This window comes from Artemia franciscana, unplaced genomic scaffold (genome assembly GCF_032884065.1).
Source record: "Artemia franciscana unplaced genomic scaffold, ASM3288406v1 PGA_scaffold_23, whole genome shotgun sequence".
NCBI classification, from domain to species: Eukaryota; Metazoa; Arthropoda; class Branchiopoda; order Anostraca; family Artemiidae; genus Artemia; species Artemia franciscana.
The window spans coordinates 2301795-2324618 of NW_027062649.1; the positions used below are offsets into that span (position 1 = coordinate 2301795).

A 22824-nucleotide genomic window follows, 5' to 3' on the forward strand; every position below is an offset into this window, starting at 1 on the left:
GACTGACTTTACTCACATATATACTGACGGATCTAAGTCGGAAATGGGTGTAGGCTGCGCTTTTGTAGTCCCGTCAACTGGAACTTCTTGCGGATTTAAGCTACCTGACAAGCTTACTGTTTTTTCTGCAGAAATGATTGCTATTTATCAAGCACTTCTTTATATTAAGTCAAACGGTATAGTTGGTAGCTTTTTAATTTGTTCTGATTCTCTATCTGTGTTAAATTACTTAGCTATGAAACGAAATGATGCCAAAGAAACTGCTGCACAAATTGAAAAAATAGTTGATGACCTTCTAATACATGGTTATGATCTACAACTTACATGGGTCCCAGCACATGCAGGTATTCCTGGGAACGAGTCAGCTGACAAAATGGCAAAATGGGCTTGCAGAAGTGGTGAATTGTTGGATGTAAACTTGTCCCTGAGTGAATATATTCAGGGTTACGAGGCCAAATCCGCAATTGATGAGAAAGCTGATTTCACAAGAAAGTCCACTAATACAATCTTGGATCTATATGATTTTAAGCCTCCTCCATTGGACCTAATTCACAGTGAGAGGAAAATTGCCACAACAATATTTCGAATCAGATCTGGCCATGCTAAAGTGAATTCTGTTCTCTTTAAATGGAATTTGGTTGACTCCCCAAATTGCATTGTATGTAATGTATATGAAGATGTCCGCCATGTTATAATGTCGTGTAAAAAGTATTATATCCAGCGTGAAATATTAAAAAGAAAAGTTCTAAAGCTCTTTGGTGCCTTTACTTTCCGTGCGGTGGTGGGTCATTCATCCGCCCCTCCGTGGGCTCGTAGGGTGTCTGTTTCTGCACTGGGTTGTTTTATTAGAACTTCAAGTTTATTCGATGTGCTTTAACAGTCTTGGGTCATGTTGTATCAAGTCAAATGTTTATTAATGTATTCAATATATTGTATAAGTTTAATGTGTTTCCCACGAAATTTAATGTAAATCGTAATTTACGGCTGTAAATACTATAGAATTAATTAGGGTGGTCTGACGTAGGTGGCTATACTAGTGGAAAAAATGGTTTGCCACCAAGAAAGAATCTGCAAATAACGATTCTAAGTGATTCACTAATCTGAAAGTAGTCATCGTTTCTTAAAAATTCTCCATACACATTGTCTGGACAAGATTGATACGTACGTGACGGAGCTGATTCATGCTCCAAAAACGTTGGAATCAACAACAACAACACCCTAGTCTCGGTGAATCCCCCCATCACGCGTCTAATGCTCATCACCCTGGTACTAAAGTGTTCTTTTTTAGAAATCAGTAGTTTTTAACCCTTAACCTTGTTTTATCAAAGTTTAGGACAAAATTAATAGTAAAACATAATTATTGCAATTATAATGTAAACAAAAATCATGTAAAATCTAGCAATATGGAAATTTCGTATAGATTGACAACTTGAAGTGTTTTGAATAGTCATAGTTCATAGGTAAAACCCTAATCTATATATATCCCCTTTTGAGCATCTAATGCACATCACTGTGACACTGAAATGTGCTTTTTAAGAGATAATTTTTTTCCCTAAACCCAAAGATCTCAAACCCACAAATTCCTGCGACACATGTAGAAGATTTTTCCCAAATAAGAGAATGCGTGGTCATCGGCGCGCTTAGTTTAGGTTTTAATCGTGTTACGTGAAGAATCAATGAGTTCAAACGATCAGTCTTCAGATTGTGGAAGAAAATTTTAGCATTAGGTCAAATGTATTTAAGCTAGACAATGGCCGAGATTATGGTAAAAAGATACTTAAAAATTAACTCTTAGAATTGACGAATAATGCTGTCCTATCTTGGGAAGAAAAGTCAGGAAATTAGAACATTTTATTCTTTGACCTCTGGTGTGCCTGCTCACACATTGGTTTCATAAATAAAAAGTGTAGGAGGAAATTCGCAAAACAAGGTGCAGGAGAAAATCCTACGTAGGTTTCATGTTAATGACTGAAAAGGTCAGAAATCAAAAATCTGGATAGAGTAATTTAATATTCTGTTTTTATAAAAAAAAACTATTAAAGAAAAAATATGCTCCTACTGGCAGGTTTGGGAACTAAAAACAGTGACCAATATAGCTACACTAGCGCCAAAAACACCCTTAGTGGCAATTTGCATCTGAAAAAGTGGTATGGGATGCAATTTTGCATGTTATTTCTTGCATGTTTCTATTTATCTTTGTATATTCAAAACGGCTAGTACTCCCATAGCAAAAAGCAGGCTGGAAGTACAGTTGGGCAAAACACCGATTATTCCCATTGTCAAAATGGCCTGGAAATACACTGGGGCAAAACGGCTAGCATGAAATAGCCTATCTCTCTGTGAAATGTGGAAAGGAATATCCGGAAATCCCGTCAGAAAGGTGGACTATTACTATTATGCCACTTTGGGGTTTGGCTGAACTATACAGATTAATTAACTATTGAATTTTTATTTAATTTCTGTTAGTTTTGGTCGCTAACATTTTCTGGATTTATGTTTAATATTAGGTTTAATAAAAACTTGAAATGAAAAACCAAAGATCCCTTCTGATTTTTCCCCTCGAGTTTACTCATCCTCAAGTTTAATTCCTATGTCGATAGCTTCTTAAGTGTGTCCATTGATCTTAAATTATTAATTTTCGGGTCAACTGTTCTTCTCCTCTTTTCTCAGTGTTTCCCTTTGGATTTGTTTCCCTTCAGATCATATTTGAGGGACTGGTTGTTTGCTCAAAGGACAATGTTCATCCGAGACTTCAAAATGTCAACGCTTGCTGATGAAGCCTGTGCGCATATAAAGAGCAAAAATTGGCTAAAAGATGTCGAAAAAGCACCTAATGATCCTCGGATCTCAATGAATAAATTTCCTAAAGGCATCCAAAATGCAATTTATTTGTAGCTGATATGCTTTACAACGTGGGGATTAAGCCCCCATTGACAGGAGGTAGTATGTGTCCAATCACAGCTAGTGAGTGGACTGGAACAGTGGCTGGTTGAACTATAGTAAATGAGCGGAAAAGGGAGATGTTGTTTCTAATGGTACGCATTGTGGTATAGCTGTGAATGGTACCAACACTATTTCAGTATGGTCGAAAAAAATCTACGTTGGATTGGAAAAAGACCTCAAAAATGGAACCATACAGCGTTATACTCAAACAAAATAAGAAGGATGAGTCCCATAAATTATGCTTACATCACGCTATTACATAACTCTAATATTATGATTTTTACTCATAAAATGCTTAATAAAGATGCTTAAAGGGTATTTTGAAGTTCTGTATATAAAATGCATGAAGTCTTTAAATTACATTATTTATTTTTGTATCCACCATAGCCAATGATATTAACAACGTCCAAGATTATATTAAGCATATACGTCCGTATATACAGAAGTTATATAACGTCCAAGTTATACAACGTCCGTTTATATTAAGTAAAATGACTTCTTTTTTTTTACAGGAAATGAAGCAATACGATTGGGCATAGACCATCTTAGATTTCCTATATTTTTTTTTCATGCAGAAGAATTAAATGATTTTAGGTCTTCTGCAGAACTGAAGCCATTTGTGGCCCAAAAATTTAAACTCTTTGAGCATACACACATCTTGATCCATATTTATTTGGATTATTTTAATCCACAATTTATGTATCTTAGTCAACAATTAATCTTGACATTATTTATTCTGTCAAACCTATTTGTTTGTCTACATGAATTTTGGTCATGGCTTTTAAAAAAATATCAAATTAACAAATCATATAAAGCGGGTTTGTTTCCAAAATTTTTGTTTTCGTTAAGTTATCCGTTTACCCTGTAATTCTCAAACGGGCCACCAAAATTTTTTTTATGTTTACAAATGTCTTATTATTTGTAATTTTGAAATGAACTTAATCAACAATTAGCAAATGTAATTGACAGATTAGCATATGTAATCATCAAATTATTCCTTTTGGTTATTTCTTTTCCTCCAAAACGTTATTGAGTTCTTCTTGATTCAGTCAAACAGTCACGGAAATTTCAAGCTAATCGGAGTAATGGAATGTTTAGTCTATTTTGGAGTTTCACGAAACCATACAATCCAGTTTTTTTCCAAATATCTTTCATCTCTTATGTACGTTTCGTCCATTGCCCACGACGATTAGGTTGCCAGCCGATCGAACACAAGGATGAAGCTTATTTTGGACATCACAAATCAATACACTAAAATGCGTTCAATTTTTTTACCTTTTTTTCTTTAATATTTTTTGTCCAATTGCGGAACATTAATTTTTCCTTCGGTTTCAGGAACCACAAAATATTTTAGGTCTGTTTTTTTTTTCTTGTCATAGCTCTTTTTTGTCTGGCTAATAAGAGATATTGAATAAAATAACACTTTTGAATAAAATAATATTGAATAAAATAAAATTCTTCCTCGATCTAAAAAAGTTGTTGGGACACTATCGAGCAAAATAAAATTGCTATACTATTCTTTCGGTGATTAAGGTTTCTCTTGACCAAGGGACTTATAGATATAAACTTGAAGCTTTTCTGGTCCCTATAAGCCCAACCTGACAAGGCTTATTTCCCGGAAATCACTATTGACTCTCACAAAGAGCACTAGAATTTTCTTAGTTCTAGTCTAAACTAGTTTAGTCTAAACTAGGGCCCAGGAAAAAGCATTCAACAACAAATTACTTTTTTTCAGAGGGGGTCGTTCTCGCTGAATTCAAAATCTACTATGCTATGTGAATAACGTATATATCAAGACTTTTTTGGGGAGTTTTTTTGAGAGTGCAAATCCAAGTTTCTTTGACAGCGCCTTCCGTACGAGGTGGTTAGAAAACAAATAATATATGAACAGTAGATGGATATTTGCTTAAGAATTAAATTTTAGAGTATTTTGTTGAAACTGCGTTGCCTACTTATTTGGATACATCACTTTAACAATTGAGTCTGGTACCACCACAGCAAAAAAGTAGCTTTGTGATTCCTAAGTTTCAACTGGAGAAAAATGAGAAGAAAAACAAAATCTAGAAATAAAATCGTTCGTCAATATCTGTAAAATTTATTCTTACTTGTAGAAAAATTAATCACAGTTTACATGAATACAAGATACCTTATTATGCAAACTCCATCTTTCCGCAGACTCTTCCTTTCACCTACTGACGGATATGCCCAGGGTTGCCACCCGACAAAAAGCAAATCACTAGATCTTAGTGATTTTTTTGTTAATTTTGTGATTTTCTTCAATAATCTAGGGATTTATGGGCTGATTTGGTGATTTTTTCTTAAGTAATATAAAAAAATAGCAGAGATAGTTATAAATCACTAGGGGTGGCAACCCTGGATAAGCCTACAATCACACGAAAAAAAGAGATAAAAATGTATGACAGGAAACTGCACACATTTTTCTTCTGTTTATAAGATATTTGCATATGGTGGGTTAGAACTAAGTTTTCAGCATATAACTTGAATAGGTGAAATTCAGTATGAAAATCACGATTATCCCTAGACCAAAAGTTTGCTTATATCTTAAGCCAAAACAACCAAATTTCAAAAAAAAAAAAAAAACAAAGAAACTAATTTTAAAACAATGATGCCAAGATTGGGAATAATGAAGTTGAAAGTATATTTCAAATAAGCACCATAACCTGACGAAAACCGCGCGTTTGTCATTATTGATGAAAAGATTATATTCCATTAAGTTGCAATTTGATGGGGTAGCTTTTCAAGATAAAAAAGAAAAGAGCAGGTTTGGTTTACTTGGAACGTTAATAAGTACTTATCTGCTAGAGCGACAACCATCACGTCTGCATGCAAGATGTGTTAAGTACCTTTATTCTACATATTATGAAGTAGGAATTGTTTTCTTACTTCAAACTGCCCAAAATCTTCATCCCATCCAGGGGCGTCGTTTAGGGGGGGGGGGAGCAGTTGCCTCCAAACAATGTGAGAAAAAATACTATTTATCCCATGCCCCTTGACTATCCGGATATGAGTCCCTCTTGCTCCCCCCCCCGATAAAATGCAGGAGAATCGTACATGCCCCCATTCCCCACTAATGTGCAAATATATAGCCCAAATTATATATTTACCATTTATTCTGTCTTTGTCTTGTCTCACAAGTAGCTGGAAGGAAACGACGAGAGAAACTGGTTCTACAGTGCGTCAATGGATGAAGAACTTGAGTGGTAGGCGCTATAGCAGAAAATCAGCCGTTAAAATACCACGTCGATGAGACTTTCAAGAATTAGCCCTGATTAGTTTAGACTAGCCCTGATTAGAAAAACCTTAATTATTATCCAGGAAAGTCTTTTTTAAATTTCCTTCTACATCCCTTACGTCTAAAAAACTCTAAACGTCTAAAAAACGTTCCCAAGCTCACTGTTACTTCTTTCAACTTTTGAGGAAGAAAAGACTGGTAAAAAGTTGGTTTGGCAGACTATATCAGCATTGATTTGTTCCTACTAGACTATTCCTTCTTTTCTTCAACCAGGTTCAATACACTGACAGAAAAATTCCGAGTATCCACCTTTCCTGATTCCAAAAAAAATTATGCCTTAAATCTTGAATCTGATTAGTCTAGAGATTACCCTAGAGAATTGACCCGCAGTTCAATAAAAATTACCGTTAACAAAATAAGAAATTGAGCAGTTTTTTTTCTGCCAACGAGGCGGTCGTTCGTTTTGTAAAATGTTGCCATCATGTCAATATTTCGTATTCTTTTGACGACAGATAAAAAGGACATTGTTTTTCATGTCAAAATGGAAAATATAAATTCAAGCGACAAGTTCAAAATGTAAAGCAAACTAATAATATTTTCTTTTTAATGATGTTTCGTTTATGGCCAAGAATGGAAGCGATAATGCAATTAAGTTTCAACTGAATAAATCTGACAGTTGATTCACTCAGCATTAAAGAACAATATTTAAAACCACCACCGAATAAGTCGACTTTTTAATTCTAACTTGAATGCGGCTCATTGAAAAAAATCATGGAACTTGAACATTATTGGCTCTGTAATTATCTGTAATTTTGATTTTATCCACAAACATAACTATAACACCGACCACACATAGAACAGAACTTGATGAATCGATAATTATCCCTTAAATCGACAGTCGAGAAAATTTGAGGCATCCCAGATTTATCTTTGTAATTTTGTTCCGATTGAGAGTGCCAATCCAAGTTTCTTCGAAAGTGCCTTCCATACGAGGTGGTTAGAAAACCAATAATATATGAAAGTTACATGCCTATTTGCTTAAGAATTCAATTTAAGAGTTAAAATAAAATTTTTATTTTGTCGAAACCCTGTTGCCTACTTATTTGGATAAATCACTTTAATAATTGAGTCTGGTACCACCGCAGCACAAACGTAGCTTTGCGATTACTAAGCCTATAGTGGAAATGAGAAGAAAAACAAAATCTAGAAATAAAAACGTTCGTCAATATCTGTAAAATTTATTCTTACTCGTACAAAAATTAATCACAGTTCACATGAATACAAGATACCTTATTAAGCAAATTCAATCTTTCACCAGACCCTTTCTTTCACCTACTGACAGAAACACCAAGGGTTGCCACCCAGTCAAAAAAATAAATTACTAGATTTTACTGACTTTTTCGTTGATTATGTGATTTTCTTCAATACTGTAGTGATTTATGTGCTGATTTAGTGATTTTTTCTTCTGGAATATAAAAAACCACTGGAAACAGCTATAAATCACTAGGGATGTCAACCTTGGTAGCAGCTCGATGAATCGATAATTATTCTTTAACTCGACAGTCAAGAAAATTTAAGGGATCCCAGATTTATCACGTAATTTTAAACATAAATGGATAATTTTTAAATTAAATTTTTATATAAAAAAAAATACTCGGAATCTGTTCGATTATGTATATTTTCAATGTCTGGTAAAAATTACTTACATCATAACATACAACGACGTTGATGCGAGTTTTACGATTTATAAAAAGGGACAAAACGCTTGAATAGTGAATAATGCATTTAGCATAAATCTATCTAAAACTCATTCTAGACATTCAAAACCAACTATTTTTTTTCTGGCGTCTAGACTTCAAACTTAAAATGTAAACAACGATGAAGACTACACTACCTTCCTATCATATTAACAACAAGAAGAATAAAAGCGGGGAATGATATTTATTTAAATCTTAAATGAATATTTCGGTTTTGTATCCAAGAGCCGTCCTCAGCAGACCACATATATAAATACAAATAAGTAGAATAAGAATGTGTTTTTAATTTTTGTTTCAGTTTTAAAGGTATTGTAACTCATATTTTATTTAAATATGTTGTTTCTGTGGACGGCTCTTGGATATAGAGTCGAAATACTCATTTAAGGTTTAAACAAATATTACTGTCTTAGATAAGGTCCCTATTGCTCTATACGTTGCTGTTTTTATGAAATTTAAGATGCCTATAAATATGATAGATCTAATATTTAATCGAATCCTACCCTTTTTTAGTAACGTCATTGCGGAAAAACAAGGGAAAGATGACACCAGAAACACCCACATGAATTATATAGATTATATAGAATACAACTCAAATTATTAAAATCTAGACTTAGAAAAACCGCTTCTAGTCCTGTATTGGTAAGAAAAGGGGCAAGGGGACTTTTAAAACTACAAAGAAACAAACTTAGTTTCTTTAAGAAAATAAAATAAAAATGGCATTGTTCAAGGAGAACACGTTTGTACAGGCACATGTAAAAAAGATGGCGCAGTTAATAATAATAATAATAAGAAAAAAACAATTTGGAAGACTTGATATAGCAGTAAGTTAAGAGTTTATCTCTTTTTTCATAATTTTGAAGTTATTTTAGGAAAAAAGTTTTTGTAGATGTTATCTTTTAAAAAATAAGTCAATTTTCTTCAGAATTTACCCTTTTACTTTAACAATATTACCATAGAAAAACTTAAAACAAATTTCTACGCACTTTATATTCTTTATAAAAGCATTTGATAATGAAAAGACCCATACTAAAATATCATATACATTCTATAAAATCAAACAAAGATATTTGAAATAGCACCAAGAGGTAGAAAGCTCATTCATTTTAATCTTTTGAATCCAGCCCCAGTTGTGCCAAGTCTGAGTTCTTCATAAACCGTAGGCTGCACTTCGTTTGAACTTGAAAAAGCGCTAGGTGCCTCTAATGTTTCTTCTCTCCACTCTGTGCTAGTACTGACCCTGGATCGACCTGGAGGGTCGGTTGTTTCGGTATTAATTTCAGAGTGAATTATCTGGAAGTGAATTTAACTGTTGAAAATTATAAGATGAATAAAATCTATGTCAAAATCCTCAAATATCCTATTCAAGAAATTTGCCACAAATAATAAGACACAACACCTCTGAAATTTTGAAGCTGTGACTGAGAGCCCTCTAATGTTTCATATCTCCATTCTTTGCTAACACTCACTTTGGATCGGGCCGATTGGAGAGGGTATTTGGATCAGTTCTTTTAGTACTAAGATCAGGTTTTTTTTTCATTTGCTATGAAACTTGACAGTTATGAATTTAAGGTCAACAAACAGATATCAAAAGTGCTAGTTGATGTATTCTACCAACTGGCACTGTAATAGGATTCTTTCCTTTCTAAAAATGACTCGTATATGTATGGATGCTAACATATCCAAGGCTGTATAAAGTGTGATTGAGTCCAATCGGGCCCTGCATTTGAAAGGACCCGCTGCTGCCATCAAAATGACAAACGAAAAGACAGAAATTTAAAGAAAATTGTTTTTGACGATAAGGAATAAATTGAGAGTTAGTCAGATCATTAAATTATATTTATATCAATTTCGCATTTTTGGATAGGCACTGTAATAACACAAAAATATTGACTTGAAATACAGAATCATGAAGCTGTGTCTGTGGAGTTTTCTTCGGATTGTATATCACGGACCGAAACCAAAAATTGGGGCCAGACGCTCAATTCTATTTTCATATAATGTAACCGCAGGTAAATTTAGTAGTTGAAGTACCAGGGACAGTGAAAATAAAATCTGACTGTTTGAGTTGTTTAAGTGGAAACTTGTGCAGATTTAAGTGATGAAAACTGGATAAATCGGGAATTAAATTTGAAGTGAGATGGCTTGTGCAGTTTTCAGTAGTAGTGGGCACAAAAATTTGAAAAAAAGAAACATGGGTAAAGAATTAGTAAAAATTAGCTAAAAACACATGGTAGCAAGCACCGTAAGAAGACGTTGGCTTCCTTTGAAGCCGTAGTTGTGTTTGAGATTAAAAGTCGTCTTTAGATTGTTAAAGCATGATTTTTAAGGGGGAAAAGCATTGTTAAATTTAACCTATTAGTTTCGCTTATTCATTTTCACTGTTCAACGTCGTAATACTGAAAAAAACTGGTTCATTAAACCGGAAATCAAAAGTTCCAGTGCCCTTTTTAAGTGACAGAAAATACTGGAGTGCGGCTAGTCCTCCTTCCAAGCTCATTTTTCCCGAAGTCACCTCATCAAAATTTTATGATAGCCATTTTTTCAGCATTATCAAAAAAATCTAATAACTATGTTTTTGAGGATACTTGACATCCACCTCCCCCCTATAGTGCCCGAGGGAAGACTGCAAGCTATGAACTTTGTCCATTGTTTTCGTATAGTGTTGGTTCTTGGGAAGTATAGGCTAAAACGTATAGACTTAAACGTAACACGGCTTTAGAAGCTTCATAATTTGAAACCAACAACAGAAAAGTTTTAGAAAAATGATTGGAAAAAATCTGCCTGTTTGTAATTGGTTAATTAGAAACTTAAGTGTCGTTAGAAAATTCGAAAAAAATCGGGAATTAAATTTTTAATTAAAAATTCTTTTGTGCAGTTTTCGGTAGTATTGGGCAAGAATTGAAAAAAGAGATGTGGGGGAAGAATCAGCCATAATAAGCTACAAAAATATTCAGGGCCTTATTCAGGATTTTTGTTCAGAGGTATTGTCTTTACGAGGGAGGTTTTACAAGAAAAAAACTTAAAAAACCACATGAAAAATCAGTTTTTATTCCTTTTTATTATGTTTTTACGACTCAGACAGACATTTCAGGAAGATAGGGGGAGGGATTCAAACTCCCTAAGCCCTACCCTTAATACGGCCTTGGACACATGATATGAAGCAGCTTAATAAGACATAGGTTTACTTTGAAGCTTTAGTTTTCTTTGGGATTAAAAGTTGTCTTCTGGATTGTTAACACATATTTTTTACTAGCGAAAAGCAGTGTTAAATTTAACTTATTAGTTTTGCTTAATTATTTTTATTGTTTAACGTGCAAACACTAAACAAACGTGATACGGCCCAAGAAGCTTCATAATTTTGAAACATCCGAACGACATATTAAAAAAAAAAAAATACAGCATTCAGGTATGAAACTGTAACGTGGCTGGGGGGAGTTTCAATCCTAAAATTCAATCGCTCGCCTGAGACTCTGGGCAAGTGGACTTGTTAGGCTTAGGTCGCTTATTCGCCAATGATTCCAGCTGACTTCAGTCCCGTATTGAGTCAACTCAAAAGTCTTGGTCATCCCTATTGCAATTCCAGAGGGCTAGTAGGCCAAGCTCATATAATATGAACAGTCTCCAGTTGCATAAGTGCCTAGAAGTCCTGTGGCTAAGGTCAGTCACAAATCTTTGAATCATTTTTTAAGGGGGGGGGGGTCTCTAATTGCCTTCAAAGGGCTCACACTACAATTTTAATTATCCTTACTCTATGCCTATCCACCTTACTTCTGCCCGAGGAAGGATTATAGACTATCTATAAAGAAGTGAAATAAACATTTTTACAGTTCTGAAAAAATTAGGCCAGCTTTCCTTCTTGGATAGACTATCTGTCTTGGCTTTATTCTAAATAGTCATGGATTTCTATTCTAGTCATTCTATTAGTCATTCCAATTTTATTTTCTAGTCATTTCTATTCAATTCTGAAAAGCCTTATGCCAGCTTTCCCTTCTCAGACAGACTATATGTCTTGGCTTTATTCTAACTAGCCATAGCTTGGCTCTCAAGTCTTCCACCAAGATGGTCGACTTAAAAAATCAACAGATTCTAGGCATGTAGGCCCAATTAGGCTCGAATTCGATCAACTTGGTGGGAGACTTGAGAACAAAGCCATGACAAGTTAGAGTTTTGGGCGTGCGACCAGGATTAACACATGGCCGTTCAATCACCTGGAGTCGTAGGCAAACAAATGAAGGTTTTTCATTTTATTTTTTAAATGTCGATATAAAGGAACGTTCTTTACAAGTTTAGGAGGGGGGCAAATTTGTCGTTTTTCCCATTTTTTTCCCAATCAAAATACCAAAAAAAACTATTTTCCGATATTTTGGGGGAGGGCCAAAAAGGCTGGAGGGTCAATGCCCCCGATTGGTGCTCCTGCTTTATCAGCCCTTGACAATTTCAGAGGCGTATGTGTTCTACAGAAGGCAAAGGCTCAACTAATGGCTTTGACTGTCTTTAGAATTTGCCTCTTGCTTTTTAGAGCTTCTATTTTGGATTTGGTTTTAATTTCAAGGTGTTCATGCTAGTTAATTTATCTTATCCAAGAAATCATCCCGTATTTTGTAAAAAACCGAGACTCTTGAAAGTTCCTATTTATTCTCGAAAGTTTGAAAAAATAGTGGTAACCATGCCTCAATGCTCATCAATAGCTTATCATCCATCCCGTCTGATTCCTCCACTTTATGATTTATCTCCATTGTACCTAATCTTTACTTTATTCTATTTCATATTATGTTTAGCTTTTTACAGATTTTCTTTTTATTTAATAGAGTCTTTGACAGATTGTTAATTTTTAATTTCGTTTTTTATCTTTTTTTATTTAGTTTCTACTTTTATACCATTTTTATCCCATCATTTTTTCTGATTGTTAGCCGTTCTTAGCTCCCTTGTTTGTTTTAGATGTTATTTTATAGCAGACCCATGTAGTCTACCCCCTCCATTTAAAAAACTAATGTAATTCCCAACTGTTTTTGGTAAACATTTTTACTTCCCATCGGCATTGTTTTTCTGTGTTAATCGGCGAAGTCTAGTCAACCCAAATGCATTTTTTTTTCAGTTTCTTCTAACATAGAAACCAGCACAAATAACTATTTCATATACTATTTTGAAATCTCGGACTACCTAAAATTTGATTTTTTTTAATGTTCTAACTTTGAACGAATGAGTAATTGTCACCAGGCCCTTCAATAAAAGTTTGAAATAAGACCTAATTTTGGAGAAAAATCTGGTTATTCTTCACATTTCTAGGAAAACCATTTAGTCCCTCTAAAAAATTATTTTTTTAAAGATAAATAACGCATAGAAGCTATATTACAGCATATTTAAGTTGTGATGATACTCAATTTGTTCAATTTAAACGTTTTAGTCAACGGCATATAATTTCAAAGAGGCCCGCTTTTCATTTAATCCTTCAGCCTATTCCTGAGTTTCAAAATCCAGATTTAGAGGAAAGAAAAAAAAAACAAACATGCAGGGCCGTATGTAGGATTTTTGTTTTGAGAGGAAAGGATTTATGTTTTGAGAAGTTTTTTGAAAAAAACTTTGGGGCTGGAAAAATGCTAATTACAAAGTTACACCCATAATTGGTAATTATTATATAATCTTTAAACACCTGTTGACAATAGATTGGCACTAAGACAAAGATAAGGAGCTATAGGTAAATATATTTGTCTGAAGAATTTTTTGTCGATAAAAGGGGAGAGTTTTGATTTAGGTGAGAAAAGAAAATTTCTTGGAAAGTTTAGGCTGGCAGCTGGACCCTACTTTTGCCCTATGTGTGGATGTGTGAATGAAAACTTATTTCATTTTGTATCCGAGTGTGAAGAGCTGTCTGAATTGCAGAAGGAATATTTTGGCCGAAGGTTTGGGAGTGAATATTGGCTAGCTGAGTGGATGGCTGAGAAGAACGCCTGTGTTGTTAAACAGTTTTGAAAGTTTCTTCGTTTAGTAATTAAACATTGAGGATCATGTTTGAGTGGATAGTTTGTTGAGTGTATTGTTGTTGTATAGTTGTATTCTGTTTCTGAGTTATGTTTGCTGACTGTATTCTTTGCTTTTTTGGTTCTTTTGTTGTTCTTTTTGATTGTTTTGATTTATAATATCTAAAGTTGTATTTTGTTCCTGAGCTTGTTTGTAGACTATATTATGTGTTGCTATGGCCCGCAGGCTTTTTTGCAATAAATCTTATATATCTATTGGAGATAAACAAAATATAAAACTTAAAACTGTATCATAATAGGTGGTATATTATAATAACATACAATATACATAGATGCAAATCCCAAATAAAAAACTTTTACGCATGCTGACCAATGGTCTGCGTTGCGGAGGTGCCGATCTCCTGATTCAATACATTCGGCCAGGAGTGCAAGGCGTGGTTGGGGGCAAATCATCTGACGCTTCCCGTGTTTTCCCAAAAAATTTTCTAGGTACTCATCTAGATCTGGGTCGACTCTGGATGAGCTTACCAAGTCGTACCATTGACCCAGCTCCAAACCATGTAACCAGCGACACCAGGAATCGAACCGCTGACCTCAGGATTTAAAGACTGGAGCGCTAACCACTCGGCTAAAAATCCGAAAAAGGAAAAACAAATTACCTGTACAGTATCAGTATTTCTGCCATACCCTGGATTTGAGAATGAGATACCATTTGCAATTTTGCTGGAAAACTCTGCTATTCTTCGTCTATAGAACATATAGCCAGCAACAAGTAATGCTGTTATAATCAAAAGGCTCATAATTACTGCCACTGCAACATTTACTGATTGATGAGCAGTAGCTGCAAAGAAAATAAATTTGGCTAAACAGGAATATGCCAAGGAAAAAAGTTAGGCAAAATAAAATATCCACAGATTTTATGGATATAAATAGTTGAAATTTATATATATTTTATATTTATTATATTTTATATTCATATTTTGTTTATATTACTACTTAAGAACGGACGACATAGTAATTTAGAAAATTGTAATGTTTTGTCATTAGAAGGGATTACTATGAAATCTCGCTGGCTTTATATATAACACTACTGTAAAGACAAATTTACATGAAATTTATATATTTTTATTTATATGAAATTAATGAAATTAATTTCATATAATTGATTAAATTAATTAATTAAAGAAATTAATTAATTATATGAAATTAATATAATTTTATTTTGTGCTATATCTATTATATTTTGTATTAATATTATACTTATATCCCTTTTTAAGAAATGATGACAAACTGACTTCGACAATTGTAATATTTTGTCATTAGAAGGGATTACTATGAAATCTCGTTGGTTTTATAACCAAACTGTAAAGACAAATTTATATGAAACTTATATATTTATATTTATTTTGTATAAATATTTTACATTCACAAATAACCAAACTGAAAAGACAAATTTCTATGAAACTTATATATTTATATTTATTTTGTATAAATATTTTACATTCATATTATATTAGTATCACTTTTTAAGAATGAAAAACATACTGATTTGGACAATTGGATTGTTTTATACGATCTGTTCATTGTAAAAAGGACATTATTCTGTGAAACGAGATTTTTTTTTTGAAAAAATCTGTACTATTAACAAACCAGCAAATAATACAAAATTCCCCTGAAGCGTGCTGGAGACAGCAATACAAACGAAAATTCGTTGCAACGGGGGATGGTTGGAGGGTTATTTATTTTGCCTAGTATTCAAATTGTCCATACGCTTGTAGGAATTTATCAAGCGATAAAAAGAGGTCACAGGAACTATTGTTTCGCTTTTTAGTTCAAAATCATAAGTTTTAGTTAGCCCCTAAATTTTTTCTTGTTTATCTAATCAGATCTCTGTGTTGAATAGCATAATTTAACAAACTGTAGGATTTATTTCAGCATTATTTTTTCAATTTAATACTCATTTTTGGTAGTTTCACTTAGCTTCATCTAATTAGATCAAAATCAAAGCTTATACAAATATCGCAAATAATATTTCAATCACCACTCTTGGTCAAAATTTTTTTCATATGCATTGATAATTAGTAACAATTCATAAACCAATTGTAATTAACTAACATTAATAAATTAATCTATGAATTTTAGTTAACATTATATTCATATTGAAGTTTATGCTACTTTACTTGCCACCTGGTTACAGCTATAATGCGGTAGGAAGGCGTGGTCTTGCAATGGATCGTATTTGAACAATTAAAGGTATTGAAAGAACCTTGAAAACTTGTGCTAGTAATATGCTAGTGCCATGAGTTAGTAAATTTTCTTAATTCTGAAGGGTGAGAAATTAATTACCGGACTTACCATAGAGTAAAATCTAGTTTAGTCTACACATTAAAAGCCGTTAATGACTGCAAATGTCCTTATGGCAGCTGGAGTCGAACCCTTCCCCGAAACGCCAAGTAGAGATGAGCTTACTGCGGTCACACAAGCAGTGTCAGGTCATAGCCGCACAAAGTAAACAAGAACAATAACATAACAACTTTAAAAGACTGATATATTTTTTCTACTAAAAAGTAATATTAAAAAATCACCGCTACCTGGAAATCTGAAATTTTTTAAGACTAAGGCCAAAAACATGAGTTACATTTTCAGTATAAAGAAATGTCAATTTTTAAGAGAAAAAAGTGGAAAAAAATCGTGTTTTAATTAACAGTGTATTTTAGAGACAAAAGTGTTTTATAATTCTTTTTTTTTCTTTTACTCAAAATTTTGGCGCCAAAAATATTACCTGCACTGCTGAAATAAATAACTGTCGAATCATCAATACTAAATTTGATTGGTTCTGTCAATTTACTGATCCCATAGTGATTTCCCGCTTTCAGAACCAACTCGTACGCAACGCCATCTTTCAGATCGTTGATTGTAATTGATTTTTCTTTTGTGTCATTTCTTCCTGATTCAGCAGAACCTACCGGTCGCCAAAATACCCTAGAAAATTCAAAGAAGGAATAAGATTTATTTCATCTAGTTTATAAGCGAAGATATCACTTAAATAAGCTCATAACTATGCACCCCACAAATAATCATACGGGGGTGGGAGAAGGGTAAAGGCAAGATAAAGAATATAGAATTGAGCCCTACTGTTGGTGTGGATCTCCTTTTCATGGCCTTTCAGTCAAGACGTGCAATGGGGGTTTGAGGGCCAGCCATCCTGTACTTTCGCACACCAATCCTGTTTACCTTCCCAGATTTCTCCAGGTAGACATTTAGAGCTGGTTCGACTCTGGATAAACTTGCAGAGCTACACAACTAACCCTCATTCCAAACTAAATAATCAGGAACACTAGGACTCGAACCCATGCCCTCAATTGACAGTATATAAGTAATATTAGTTTGATATCTAATATTTGTAAATGTCTGGTTTTATCACAAAATCCTGAAGCATGAAGCTCATCAGACATGGTTTAAAGTATTTGACAAACTAACAGTACCCAACGCTACCAAATAGCTTTAAGGCTTATAAAGCTGTTTGAAATGCAGTTGAGATTAATAGGCCTTATTGAATTGATAAATTAACGCCTTGTTTTGGCTTGAATTGTTTAATTATTCAAAGAAGACAGTTCATCAATAAGTGCCAGAATGGGAGGGAGTTAAAAGTAAATTAAGTCTGTTTAGTACATAGACAAATAGCACGACACTCGAGCTCGAAGCCCTCAAGACACCTGTCAATACTTTTTTCAATCAAAACGCTATCTAAAGTTAACAATATTTTAAGAAGAGCATAGATGGTGCTATATAGGTATTCCATTAACTGCCTTTTCTTGTAGTTCTTTAACAGCTTTGTTTTTTGCTTTAACAGCTTTAACAGCGATTCCCGTTTTTTAACGCAGGTATTTGCTAGAGGTGAATAACACCCTACCAGTAGCAAGATAAGTGATACATGATCTGATTCAGTAAATATTGACTGAAGTGACACCCAAGCAAGCTAGTCATTACAGAAGGCACAGAATAATCGAGTGATACGATGACCTATTGGTACAACGCGTAAAAACCCGAAACAAAAACCAAAACAGCATTGTTGATTTGCAAATTTGTTCGCGCGAGCATCAATAATTAAGTGCATAACTATTCTTGAGACCTTATTACTTTTATTTTTTATTCTTGATAACTTTATTTATTTTATTTTATTGCTATAACAGATTACAAACTATCGTTGTGAACAAACTTGTTTGAGGCAGGTTAGAGAATGTATTTAATAGTTTGAAAAGATGAAATAGTGCTAGAGCATAGCCTTAATAAGAAATTATTGGTTTAACGGAACCGTAAGTAGGGACGTTCTTGCGCCCCCTGAAATTTTAACTTTACCAGATTTTCTAAGAACTTCTTGTTAAAAATTATAAAAAAAATTGGTTTTATTTTTACTTCCAAATAAAAATTCCTGGGCACGTACCTGATTTGCAGTTGCTGCAATAAGAAATATTCAGGATTACTTAAATTCATTACAAATTAATTCTATTCCTTTCCTTTTATTTGATGTCAGTCACCTTCAGCCTGTCATGTGAAGCCCCATTTCACACATGTGCTTACCCTAAATCAATTTCTAACCATCATTACCTCGGACAAATTAGAGCTACTTATGATAAGAAGCATATTATGATTGGCAGATAGTGATTTTACACAAGCATTGATTTTTAGCTAAGCATATATGTGAATTTGACTTCAGAGACTTCCTTTTCGAATTTTCAGTTTGTTCTTCGATTCTTTTAAAGGGTGTTTTTTTTTGCGCAAAGAGCAGGGCGAGGGGGTAGCCAATTTTAATGAAGGGGTGGTTGTTGTTACCAACTGTGATTGATATTCACAACTGGCAAAATTTCAGTAAAATCAGCTAAAGCTGGAACCACTGTTGCAAAATTACCAAAACTTGATGGTAATTTATTATTTAAACTTGATGGTAGTAAAAACGATTATACTTTTTGGCATAACCGTGGCACCTCACGTGCTGTTCCAATCTCAATTGGTTTAATGACTGGCCAAACATAAGGAGAGTAGGTCATGCTCAACCTGTCAAACCTATCACCTCTCACCACTAAACATAACATCTCTAAAAACACGTTTCTTTCCCAATAAATATCATGGCAAATGTTTTGTTGGCAATAGATCTCTTCCCCAAATTTGGAATACCAAACATTTAAGCTTCAATTTATTTTCCTAGCCTATATGTTTATTTCCTGGATTCAGAGAAATAGCCTAATTCAATATCAGTAAGGCGGATCCAAAACTTAGCCCTACCATATCTGTTATTCTACCACATAAGACCGTTTTGCAAAAACCGTTTTTAAAATTTTAGATTAGGGCTTCTATTGCTCTTGGGAAGTAGTTGTTAGGCAAATGAAACTCCTAGGAATCAATACAGGGGCGCAAAGAGGCGAAGCGTTTTTCAAAGGGTCCACCTCACCTCTTCTATCTCCAATAGACATTAACCATTGATAACATTTTACAATCTTTGTTTTAAGACCATAAGAAATCGATTTAAAGCTAAATGAGACAGAAGAAAAGTTTTTTGAGCCTTATACCTTCGCACATTTCTGCTTTACAAGGTTTTAAATATTAATAAACTTATTTCTTAAATTTAGCGAAAAATCCTTAATATGGTTTAAGAACCAAGAGGAAATGTATTTTCAAAAAACAGATTGAAAAAGAAAATGAAAATGAAAAACCAATATCAAAGTAAAATATTTATGCAAAATTTCGAAAGACATAGAACTGTCTTGTATATAATCTTCTAAGCCATAGAAATAAGAAAAGGGTAGAGATTGTTTGCGATATTTGCATTTAGTGTAATAATAGGAATAATAAATTTAATCAGGGTATTTGGTAGAACTAAGGCGGTAATAAGCGTCGGATCTCGATTCCTGAAAGAAAATAATTACGAAGCTTGAAAAAATGCCAAACGTCACCAATCACTAGATGGCAATGGTAATTTTTTTTTGTCGACACAAGCATCAATTTTCACTCTTAAAAGTACCCATACTCTTTGTCCCAGCCATTGGACTGCAGACAGGAATATAAACTACAGACATCTCGAATTTTTTCCACTAAAACTAAAAACATAGAAAACTTGACGAAATCTTGCCAGAGCTGTAAGCCTAAATTGCAGATCATGGTAAGTGAGGTGAGTTGAGAAAGAGGACAAAGAGCCCTAAAATCGGTCACGACGGTGGTTGGTGCAGTCAGCTCTTCAGTGTATATATATATATATATATATATATATATATATATATATATATATATATATATATATTATATATACATGTATATAGATGTACTAATATAGGAAAACAGTCTTCCTTTTCTCCTTCTGTCTTCCTTTTTTTTCTTTTTTTTATGTGTTTGTGCTGTTGCATTGGTGATTTCTTTTTTCATTATATATATATATATATATATATATATATATATATATATATATATATATATATATATATATATATATATATATATATATATATATATGTATATATATATATATATATGTATTTTCAGCATCAAAGCAGTTAATACTAGCCTTTCCCTTGCTTTTGAGGGACGACCTGCCTTAAATACAAATGCATCCTTCGTCTTTTCTGAAAATACTTTAAAAGTCACTTGATTAGGCAATAACTTAGGACAAAAATTAGAACCACACTCGGAAGGGAAGTGAAAACCATGAATAAATTCCTAGATACGACTCTCGTACAGGAGAATATAAAGCATTCAGAGTTCAAGGAGTTAACAACAAAACCAGATTTCATTTCTTTCGGATAACATCCATGCTTACATTTAGACAAATTGTGTAACTAACTAGTTTAAACCAAGATTGAAATAACGTTTCTCTCCCGCGTGGCTTTGAGCCAATATTGTGATTTTTTTCGAATGGTGAAAAAAAGTCTTATTGCTAATTAGCGATACTGGATCAAATCAAGGAGTGATAAAGGTTTTACATTTTGCACTTTGATAAGTTTATAAGGGTGTAAATGGCAGTCCAAACACGAGAGGCCGAGAAAATGCAAAGTGCCCAGTTCTTGCAAGAAATTAATTTTAAACTGGATTTATTACCGGTGCTTTCGCAGAAAGTTAATACGATTCCTGAACTTTCGGATAGCATTGATGCCATACAAGAACAGTTAAGTAACATTATTACGCAGTTATCTAACAATGCTAAGACAAATGATGAAATTAAAAAAGAGCTGGAAAATGTGAAATCTAACCTAGCAGTCTCTTATGAACGAGCCAACAAGCTCGAAGCAGAGCAGAAAAGAACGAATTTAATCTTCTATAATTACACCCCTCAACAACTCGGCGATTATACTCTGAAGCAAGAAATAACGGGGTTATTAAATCGTACTATGCCGTCTCTCGGGATAAATCGAAGTGATATACGTGACATTTTTAGATTGAAATCAGGGCCGATAGTAGTAAAGCTAAACTCGGTTGAAATCAGAGACTATATTTTAAGAAACAGCTCCGTATTAAGAAGGTTTGGTTTATCGGTGGCTCCGGATTACACAGCTATACAAAGGGAGGCCCGTAAACATTTAAAGGAAATGTTAACTACTGCGCAAAATGATGGCCGTGATGCAAAATTACGAGGTGACAAACTATTCATCGAAGGCCGAATATTCAGGTATGATGGAAATTCAATAGTCGAGATTAAGCGTAATTTGAAGCCAGTACAAAAATCTGGTCCACCCTTTAGTGCTAGGCTCCCAAATGATCCCAATAATATTCCGATGAGGCTAGTTAGTGATGCCAGTGATAGTGATACTGAGACATTAGTACCATCGACCACCACTCCTCAGGCAGTATCGACAGCTAAAAGACCTTCTAGTGCTATTGTCAGCCCAAATGACTTGTTTCGACCAGGTACTCGTAATGTAGCACCCAAAGGAAGCCATTCGCCAAGAAAGAAGTTTAATGATAGACATCGTGGTGGTTTTTCACGTGATTTTTATTACAATAAACACCGAAGTGAGTTAGCGGATATAAATAACCGCACTCGTGAGTATTATCATGTTGCCTTTCCCCCGACTAAGACTAGTAACGAGCAATCTCAACCAAAGGCTAGTGATGTTAACGTGCTAACAGAAGGCGTAGAAACATAGGATATAGAGGGCCATATACTGAGTCTAGTGTCATGGAACATACAAGGATTACGTGATAAGTTGACCTATTTATATGACGATTTATTTTCGTTTGATGTGATTTCTCTGATTGAAACATGGAACGATTGTTCTCCTATATCACCTCTCCCCGGGTATTTCGTTGAACAGACCGTGCGTAATGTAGCAAGAAATAATAGACATTATGGTGGCATTTTGGTTTTGGTTAAAGCATCTGCTATTGACGGCTATGAGAGAATTAGTAGTAGATCTGAAAACTTGCTTTGGCTGTCTATTTATTTGAAATGTGGGAAGCAATTAATTTTGGGTGTAGTGTATATACCTCCACAGAATAGTTCGTATAATCGAGAAAATACTTGGGAAATTTTAGGGGAAGAATTTTCGTTAATACAAGAAAGTTATAAAGATCTGGATTGTGTGTTAATGGGGGATTTCAATGCTTATACCGGCCTGGAGGCTGAGATCCCAGATGTGTTGATCCCAGATTTAGGTGATTTTGTCCCAATTTGTTGTAGAATACCACGAAGCAACAAGGATGAAAAAAGAAAAATAAATGTATGGGGAAGAAAGCTCCTGGCGTTTTGTGGGGAACATGGTCTGATGATTGCGAATGGTAGGTTTGGGAAGGATAAGGGTAGGGGCGAGTTCACTTGCCTTTCGGGTCCAACTCCAAGTGTTGTAGATTATGTGCTAATTAATACGCAATTTGTACCTGAATCAATAAATATGGGAGTATTAGATTT

The 22824-nt window shown here is 34.0% G+C and overlaps 1 protein-coding gene across 1 annotated transcript in view; it reads right to left on the reverse strand.

Moving 5' to 3' along the window:
• Nucleotides 1–7418: 7418 nt before the first annotated feature.
• Nucleotides 7419–22824, reverse strand: part of LOC136041461 (Ig-like and fibronectin type-III domain-containing protein 1) — a 259166-nt gene continuing 243760 nt past the window's right edge. The window contains exons 24-26 of the mRNA XM_065726145.1: nt 16714–16913; nt 14591–14772; nt 7419–9243 (exon numbers count right to left, since the gene is read on the reverse strand). Of these exons, the coding sequence (XP_065582217.1) occupies nt 9052–9243; nt 14591–14772; nt 16714–16913 (574 nt within the window). The 3' untranslated portion in view covers nt 7419–9051. The remainder of the gene's footprint in view (nt 9244–14590; nt 14773–16713; nt 16914–22824) is intronic.